This window comes from Elephas maximus, chromosome 17 (assembly GCF_024166365.1).
Source record: "Elephas maximus indicus isolate mEleMax1 chromosome 17, mEleMax1 primary haplotype, whole genome shotgun sequence".
Lineage (NCBI taxonomy): Eukaryota > Metazoa > Chordata > Mammalia > Proboscidea > Elephantidae > Elephas > Elephas maximus.
Window position 1 is genome coordinate 19,080,281 of NC_064835.1, and position 9,997 is coordinate 19,090,277.

The 9,997-nt window shown below is 36.9% G+C and overlaps 1 protein-coding gene across 1 annotated transcript; it reads right to left on the bottom strand.

Annotated features, from left to right (window-relative positions):
- Positions 1 to 952: 952 nt before the first annotated feature.
- On the bottom strand, positions 953 to 1,918 carry LOC126060676 (olfactory receptor 150-like). The gene has a single exon (XM_049856905.1). The coding sequence runs from the start codon at positions 1,898 to 1,900 to the stop codon at positions 953 to 955; it is 948 nt and encodes a 315-aa protein (XP_049712862.1). The 5' UTR covers positions 1,901 to 1,918.
- Positions 1,919 to 9,997: the final 8,079 nt, after the last annotated feature.

Sequence of the window (9,997 nt, forward strand, 5' to 3'; positions counted from 1 at the left end):
TACTTGGAAGTCTTTCCAAACTATCACCTGTGTCACATTTTCTATTTTAAACTCCTCTTTACTATGTAAGGAGGGAGATCCACAAATTTTTACTTGAAGCCCCAGATGATTATTCAGTGTCTACAAAATAATTCTGCCAATTTTTTTCTAGAATAAATATTGAGCCTTTGTGTAAGAGGGGTACAAGTAATTAAGCAGAAAACAATTTTCCAATTTTGTTTCACATGTGCATAAGTGTTCCATATGATTTAAATACATAATCAAAGACTGTCATTTCTACATCTGTGAAATGTGGGTGAAAAGAAAGACCTCTAGAAATAGGGAAAAATGAATATAGGATTTTAGGAAAAAAGAGTTGGTAGCACAGTACTAAACCTGTGAAGAAAAGAAAATTGCATAAAGATTTAAGTAAAAATACACATAATACATTCAACCATGATAATTCTACCAATTTCTTCCACCATAGTGTTATCATCTTGTTGGCAGGAACTACCTCTTATCATCTATCATCTGGCCCCATATTCCTTAATACAGCTCTCTGCACTCAGTAACTAGTAGGGATTGAATTTTGCAGATTTGAAATGATTAAAAATAATTTAGAGGTAACTTTTTTTCCAGAAGAGTTTATTGGAACACTTATTAGTAAACAAAGGCCAAACACACAAAGCATTACTATCAAAGGATAAGACCAAACAGATCATTCTATTAGTTATGATAGGTAAGTCTTATCTAACAAATTGTCAAATTCCATGTAATATAAATTATCATCTTCCCACATGAAGGCCTAGAATTGATACTTCCCTCCATGTGACTGTCTTCTGTATGACACTGTGAATCCAGTCTTATCTTTGGGGTTTTTCTTCCAAAAAATCAAGTGTTAGAAATAATCTCACAAATTGTGTATATATGTTGCTGTCTCAGGACTACTGCCTTACTGAATGTTCTCCAAGAATTATAAATCTTTGCTAATGCAAAATAGTCTTTTCTCAATGATTTTATTTAGAGCAACTTTGACATCCTTATTCCTCAGGCTGTAGATCAAAGGGTTCAGCATTGGCACAATAATGGTGTAAAACACAGAGGACACTTTCCCTTGGTCCATGGAGCCCACATTTGATGGCTGCAGGTACATGAATGCTGCAGAACCATAGAAGATTGTAACAGCCAAGATGTGGGAGCTGCATGTGCTAAAGGCTTTGGACCTTCCCTCAGTGGAGCGGATTCTCAGGATGCTGGCAATGATAGAGACATAGGAGCCAAGGATGGTCAAGGTTGGTACAAAACAATTAAATAAACTGAAGCACAAAACCACCACTTCATTGATATAAGTACTGGAGCAAGAGAGCTCCAGTAGTGGAAAAACATCACAGAAGTAATGGTTGATTATTTCAGCTTTGCAGAAAACCACTCTTAGCATGCAACCTGTGTGAGCTGTGGCACCAATCAAACCTATCATATGTACTGCAACTACCAACCGGGAGCAGACCTGATAAGACATGGTGACATTGTAAAGCAATGGATTACAGATGGCAACATAGCGATCATATGCCATCACAGCCAACATATGACATTCTGATATAATAAAAATAAGGAAGAAGTAAAGTTGAGTCATGCATTCAGGGTAGGAGATGGTGTTCTTCTCTGTCACAAAGTTTACCAGCATTTTGGGGGTAATGACAGTGGAATAGCAGAGATCAATGAAGGACAAACTGCTGAGGAAATAGCACATGGGGGTGTGCAGGTGAGAACTGAGCCCAATCAGTGTGATCATGCCCAGATTCCCCACGACTGTGACCACATAGACTCCTAGGAAGAAAAGAAAGAGGGGGAGCTGGAGTTCTGGCTTTTTTGTCAGTCCAGCAAGGATGAACTCAGTCACTGTGTGATTTTCTGCTGCCATTTTCCACTGGAGTTTTATGGAGGAAGAGAAGAAGAAATTTGAGGTAGATGTTTATACAGTGCGAAACAGATGCAAGTCATATTATTTATCTCCAATCCTCTTTCCTTGTCCCTGCTCTGTTAGAAATTAAAGACTCTGGGATCCCAGTATTATAGGCCATGCAAATAAACATCAGGTGGAATTACATCTTTTTTGTCTGTGCTATAGGGGTTTTCACAGGGGTCAGTCTTAGTACTGACCAGTCTCTTGACATCCAAAGAACCACTCTGATAGCTTAAAATATTGAGTGTTCTGAGTTCTTGCAGTAAAATGGTTTAGCATTTGGTGCTAACTGGGAGGATGGCAATTCAAACCCACCCAGTGGCTCTGCTGGAGAAAGACATGAAAATCTGCTTGCGTAAGGATTGCAGCCTAGAAAAACATATGGCGTTGTTCTATTCTGTCACATGGGATTGATATGAGTTGAAAATCAACTCAATGAAACCTAACAACAGCAACAACAACAAAACACTTTCCATACCTTACCTGCAATCCTCTCAACTCTTCTGCAGAACAAATACTAGCAGTAGTTATTATGGTTACCATAGAGTTGATTCTGACTCATGTGACCCCATGTATGGCACAGTAGAGCTATGTTCCACGGGGTTTTCAATGACTGAATTTTTGGAAGTAGATCAGCAGGACTTTCTTCTTATTGCATTATCCAGAGATCCACAACAATTATTTTATATATTAGGCTCATAGTGGTTAAATATTAGCCCATAAAAAAAAAAAAAAAAAAAAAAAACACTGCCATTGAGTTGATTCTGACTCATAACAACCCCAGAACTGCCCCCATAGAGTTTCCAAGGAGTGCCTGGTGGATTTGAACTGCTGACCTTTTGGTTAGCAGCTGTATCACTTAACCACTATGCCACTAATGTTTCCATTAGCCCATAGTTAGGCATATTGTAAACAAGTGATCAGTACATGAGAGAAGGCCTATCTGTCTCTACGTGGATCCTTCCCCATCTCCCCTTCTGATTCTTCTTTTAGCTACTCATGCCTGCTCTCCTGTGTTATATCTTAAGTGTATCAGAGAAATCACTCACTGCAATTAATGTGAGGAAAGTATTAATGTAAAGTAAAAAATAATAATAATAATAATGTATAGGCTACTGACGTATGCTGGTTTCCCTTTAGAAAGCACCTTGTCTACTGGCACCAATTCAAAAATATTTAAATGATGGCTTTCCAGAGAAAGTAACTGAATGGTCAACATTAAGTATATCACTCAAATTGAGACCCACATTCAGGAAGTGAGTCAGAATTTCCTACGACTAAAGGTAAAACTCATTCATTCCCAAAGTACCATGCGCTACATACTCTTGTATAACCTGACATGGGCCACGACCCTTGGGGCATTTGTTCCACAGGACCATGGCTGCAGAATGGAAATCTTGCATGGTATTTAGACCACGTTGTCTTAACATGTCTTAGGCATGTTGTCTTGGTGCTTTTGTACTCACCTTCAAATCAGATATTCATCAATCCCTTGAAGGCACTAAAGATCAAAGCAGAAAGAATGTGTGTATCTCTGAGATGTGAAGTTTGAAGGAAGTTGATGAATTTTTTTCTGGCATGGGGTACTGTGATGACTCTACTATGTTCAAAAGAAGAAGATCCAAAAGATATCATAAAAGATTGATGAGGTATCAAAACAAGAAAAAGAGCATTGAGATAAAAATGAATGTTAGGATGTCATTACTATTTATCATCCCCGCCCCCGCTGCCATCCAGTCGATTACGACTCAGCGACCCTAAAGGGCAGAGTAGAACTGCCCCATAGAGTTTTCAAGTAGCGCCTGGTGGATTCAAACTGCTGACCTTTTGGTTAACGGACAGCACTTAACCACTATGCCACCAGGATTTCCCATTTATCATAAAAATAAAAAAAAGGGTGATATTATTCAGTGCTTTCCATGTGATTAGAACTGTCCCAGCACTTCATAAATATTATTTGATATATTTTTCCCAGCAGCCCTATGTTGTATAAGCCTTTTATCCCCATTTTATAGATGAAAAAACTGAAACTTGAGAAATTTATGTGAGGTGTTCTTGGTTACCCTGTGGATTTTCATTATAGATGGGATGATGTTTTCTTAATTTTACAGATAAATTTAACATGAGTATGGGAAACACTGGTGGTGTTAGTGGTTAAGTGCTATGGCTGCTAACCAAAAGGTCAGCAGTTCAAATCCACCAGGAGCTCCTCGGAAACCCTATGGGGCAGTTCTACTCTGCCTTATAGGGTCACTATGAGTCAGAATTGACTCAACGGCAATGAGTATAGGAAATAAAGGGAGCCTTGGTAGAGTACTGGTTAAGAGCTGGCCACTAACCAAAAGGTCAACAGTTCAAAGTCAAAATCCACCAGTAGCTCCTTGGAAACTCTATAGCACAGTTCTACTCTGTCCTATTGGTTGCTATGAATTGGAATTGACTCAATGGCAATGGAGTTATAGGAAATAAAATTTATAATAAAAGACTTGAAATAACACTAATATCCTCTAGAAATATCATTCTGTTAAAAACAAAGATTGTGCAAAATATATGCTACATTCAAAGAACATAAGAGCTGGAAAAATTGTGATAGAATAACTAACATTTTTGTGTGATTCCATGTAGAACAAAATCTAGACTAGATCTCACAGATATGAATGCTGCATATGACATTTATCCATGCTCAGATTGCTCTGTGAATGGTGGATGGATAAAGGGATATAGCCAAGTTCACAATTTGAAATTAGTGAAAAAGCCATTATCTTTCCCAAATTGTCAATTTCATCTAAAATTCTCCTTGTATAAGAGCAAGGTGTAATTCTGTCACTAAAATGTTTGCTGAAGGTATTTGCGTTTAAACTCTGCAAGTGATACCTGAAAATAAGCAAATATAAAGCCAACATTGCACCATCTGTGGAGCCCTCTGCTTTCATGTTCCAGGATATTTCAAGTACAGCAGTAATGATGAAGGTCGTTATAAAGTAATCTCAATCTTTGCTATTGGCAATTTGCACATACTTACTACTTTGTAGATTACTGTTAAAATTAAAGTCCTCTAAAAATTTAAATGATTATATTTTAAAAGGTTTTTTTGTTCATTAATAGGAAATAGTTTTCTCTTGTTGTTGAAACTTCTTATCTATAACAGTAGAGTTTACCAATGATTGTGAAAACATCCCTCTACAGTGAGGGTCTGTTAGTCTCTAGATAACATTGAAACAATGCAAAATTATGATTTTAAAGTGATTTGTCTAGAGTTTAGTAATAGTACCAGGAAAAACTGCTTACTTTCTCTGGTACACAATTATTTGACTTGTTTTGAAAAATAAAGCAATATTTGCAACCTTTAAAAATGTTGCTAGCTTATTAGACGTGCTTCTGAAAACACTAAAAAATGATGTTACTTCTCTGTTTAAAATGACTTATGGATTGGTAAATGCTACAGTTTTAGCCTTTTAGGGAGTTGTATCACTGCAGATCTTCTCTTTGATACAATGAAGGCATTGACATGAGGAATATATTATTATTTATACTTTTTAAGTTGTCCTTAGACACACCATACCTGAAACAGTATAATAAATCTAATATCAAATATTAAAATTTTTCGGACAGAAAAAGTGTTTTTTGGGTTGCAAAATTCTCAAAGGCATTTTTTTATTAAAAAATTGTTAGCTCTTACATTGCCAAATGTATGCTTGCAATAGTTGTAATGAAGTATAGCAGATAAACATTCAAAAGAAAATTAATTAGTTAATTTCAAAATCAAATACACGAGATCATCCAGGTACAACATAACATACAAACATTTCAAGCAATATTATCAGGTTTTTTTTTTTCTTAAATCATTCTAGATGCTGTAGTAAAACTTGAGTTTCTGTCTTGTATATTAAACATATAGTGTATAAAAACCATCTAAAGGTAAAAAAAAAATTTTTTTATAGAGTTAAAAGTGCCTTTTGCAGGTTTTTTTCACAGAGAAAGTCTTAAGTTAAATCTCTTGAATCATTTTTTACAACTTAAAAAATTACATTTTAGATATTTCAGAATTCCATTTTGTTTCCAAAAATATTTTAAAAACTTCTAATAGCTAAGAAATGCAAAATTCTGAAATCAAGTAAAAATAAGCTTAAAAATTAGGAAGAATACTTCCCTAAGAAATCTGAGTGGACCTGAGCTTGATTTTTAAATAAAAAATGTGTATACAAAAAAAAGAAAAAAGAATAAAAAACACTGCCTTTGAGTTGATTTCAAATCATACCTAGTAAAAAAAAGTATTCACTGTCAAGTTCACTCTGACTCATGGCAAGCCTATGTGTGTCAGAGTAGAACAGTGCTCGATAGGGTTTTCAAAGGCTGATTTTTTTGGAAATATCTCCATGTATTTCCTCTGAGGCATCTCTGAGCAGATTTAACCTCAAATATTTTGGGTAGCAGCAGAATAGTTTAACCACTTGTACCACCCAGGGTCTCCAAAAACCCAGTAGTATACTAAGTTACTAATATATTGCATCATAAGTAAGTTTCAAAATGTTCTTTAAATTTTTTCAATAAAATAATGTAACTTACATGTCTCTAGAGCAGGTAATATTCTGGAAACCATTAAAAAAAATTCAAATAAAATGAGTCAAGTACAATCATATATATTAGCAGCCTTTTGCTCCTATGCTCCCTCCCATCTGGGTCATTACCTTAAACCTGAGGAAAGTGTGCTTGTCTTACATCCTCTCCTGAATCATTTCACACTGCAGCCTGATTCTTGCTGTCAACTGGCCTCCATCTTCCAATAATAGTTCTATATTGGGTCTTTCTCATCTTTCTATGCACTATTTCCTGGAACTTATAGTAGTGCTCCTACTAGCCTTTGTTTTTCTAAGGCAACATTAATCCATGACTGGTGAATATAATGCACTCTTACTAAGGGTTTGGGCATAAAGAGTTATTACACCAAAGGCAGAATACAACAGCAAATTGAGTGTTAAAAACTATGGCCATGAAGAATGTCTTACAAACACTCTCCCTCCAGTAGCCAGACTTTGCTATGTTCTCCTATCTTTCTACAACAATAGTTGTAAATCACTGAGCTTGGGAATAAGTAGTCCAGTAGAAATAATTTATTTTGGTAACACAGTGCTTTAGAAACATATTTGAATTTAACAATTTTCACAAAACATATATTTTTCAAATCTCTGTCTTACCCTTTGATATATATCTGTTATCCACTTGATCCATAAAGGCATTCAGTTTGTGATTCTTAACTAGACTCTTCTTCCAATTCCCTGCTTTAGGCACCAACTCTTCCTTGAGGGGAAAAATGGGAACTCTAAAGTTCTCTTTTATTAAAGTACAACAAATTAACATTGATTTTTGACAAGATTCCCCAAATTTGAATGGTTCTAAGTGTCAGCTAGATGTAAGAAATTAGAAGTTTATGATGCAATATGACAAGTACATGCCCTGCTGAAAAACATTCTTTATTTTTCTGAAAAAGAGAAAAAAACACAACCAGTCTAAGATGGGGCCAAGACGGCAAAGTAGTCAGACACTTCTGTTGATCCATCTTACAAAAAAGACCCCAAAAAACAAGTGAAATGATTATGTATATGACAAGTTAGGAGCCCTGAACATCAAACACAAAGTTAGGAAATCAGACTGAGTTGCAGGGGGAGGGAGAGGCAGTTCAGGAGTGGCAAGGAGTTGCTGGACCCGACTCAGGGAAAATGAGCCCATCATGCACAATCCCCTGTACTGACTGCAACAGGGCTAGCAGTGGTGTTCAGGATGCAGTTTCCTCAGGGAGAGACAGTGAGGTGCACAGTCTAGTCATAGCACCAGAACCAGAGAAGAACAGCACTCTCAGCAAAAGCCAAGTACTTGTGTTTATTTTACAGTGCCCCCAGCCCCCAAGTCAGCATCAGTGGCTCTTGATTTCCCGTTCCTGAAAAGGTTCTGCTGCATTTCCTGAGCCATTCTCCTGCCCTTGGAGAAAGAATAAATTAATAATTGGGGGAAAAGATAATCTGCCAGCTCCTAAACCTGGGGAGCTCAGGACAGAAGCAGATCCTGTCCAGGCACAAATGGTCTGTGGACTTTGAATACTTTTCATTCCTCCATGGACCTGTGTGGGCACTTTTCAGGAGATTATGCCCTTCAGGGCAGACTGCAATTGTGTATGTGCCTGAGATCTGACTTCAACTGTTTCAGCTGTACGGTGGAGAGGTGAGATTTTGATGTTTGACACTGCTTTGTCTATTAAACAGGGTCCTCATCTACCCACATCAAGGGCCTCAGGACTAGTAGCTGCACCCATGTCACCTAGACACCCATGACAGGAGTCCAAGGATAATTGGTGCCTCCCAGTCCTTACAACCAAAAGCATTGGATGCCTATGGCCCAGCTGCAGAAACCCCCCCTCCACCTGTGTGCTCTAGGGAACAGGGATGCACTTTCCTCACAGACACTCAGGGATGGTTGTCAGCCCCCTGCCTTGCTCAGAGCGTGATCCCCTGCTGCTACCATATACCTGTGCCTACACCAATCACTCCTGCCCCTATAAGACTGTAGGACAGAGGCTGTACAACACACTTAATGACCAACTACTTGGATACCTGACCTGAATCCATACAAGAAAAGTGAAAGGACTCCTAGGCTCATATACCTGGTAACAGCTCTAGCTGTCTGGTGACAGGATGTTAGAGCTTCAAAGGCAAAAATAATCAAGCTAGCTCACTCAAAAGGCCTAGTTGGGCATATCAAAACAAAAGAAAGCAAGAAGCTAGGATACAGAAAGTGAACATAAAATAAATTAATACAATATAGATGGCTTGGAGAAAATAGTCAATATCAAATAACATAAAGGAGAGGACCACAATTGCTTCAACAAACTCTCAAAACAAAGAATGAAGGAATATTCAGAATGAAGGTGTCTTCCTGGAATTACCACATGAAGAATACAAAAGATTAATATGCAGAACTCTTCAAGACATCAGGAATGAGACCAGGAAGGAGACGAGGCAATACACAGAGGCAGCCAAGGAACACACAGATAAAGCAGTTAAAGAATTTAAAAACGTTTTCAAGAACATAACAAAAAAATTAATAGGCTACAAGAATCCATAGAGACACCAATCAGAAATTCAGAATATTAAAAATAAAACTACAGAATTAGACAACTCAATTAAAGCCAGAGAAGCAGAATTGAGAAAGTGGAAGGCAGAATCAGTGAGACTGAAGATAAAAAACTTGGCACCAATATATTTGAAGAAAAATCTGGAAAAAAGAATTTTAAAAAATGAAGAAACTCTAAGATCGTGGGACTCTATCAAGGGAAATAACCTACGAGTGATCCGAGTACCAGAACAGGGAGAGATAACAGAAAATACAGAGAGAATTCTTGAAGATTTCTTGGCAGAGAATTCTTGAAGATTTCTTGGCAGAAAATTTCTTCGACATCATGAAGGAAAAGCAGCTATCTATCCAAGATGCTTATTGAACCCACATAAGGTAGATCTTAAAATAAAATCACCAAGACATATTATAAACAAACTTACCAAAACTAAAGATAAAGAGAGAATTTTAAGAGCAAAGCTAGGGATAAATGAAAAGTCATCTAAAAAGGAGAGTCAATAAGCATAAGCTTGAACTACTCACAGAAATCATGCAGGCAAGAAGGCAATGGGATGACTAATATAAAGTATTGAAGTAAAAAAATTGCCAGCCAAGAACCATATATCCAGCAAAACTGTCTCTCAAACATGAAGGCAAAATTAGGACATTTCCAGAAAAACAGAAGTTTAGGGTAATTGTAAAAACCAAACCAAACTACAAGAATTACTAAAGGGAGTTCTCTGGTTAGAAGATCAATAATATCAGATATCAACCCAACACTAGAACACAGGACAGAGCAAACAGATATCAACCCAGATAGAGAAATCACAAAAATAAACCTAAATAAAAAAGGCTCAAAACAGGTAAACAACGATGTCATTATGTAAAAGATGATAACATTAAAACAATAAAGATGGACTAAAAAATGCAGTCATAGATCTTTCATATGGA

Excerpts from the sequence above, each read along its gene's own strand:
- LOC126060676 (XM_049856905.1), bottom strand. The coding sequence starts at position 1,900 with ATGGCAGCAGAAAATCACACAGTGACTGAGTTCATCCTTGCTGGACTG.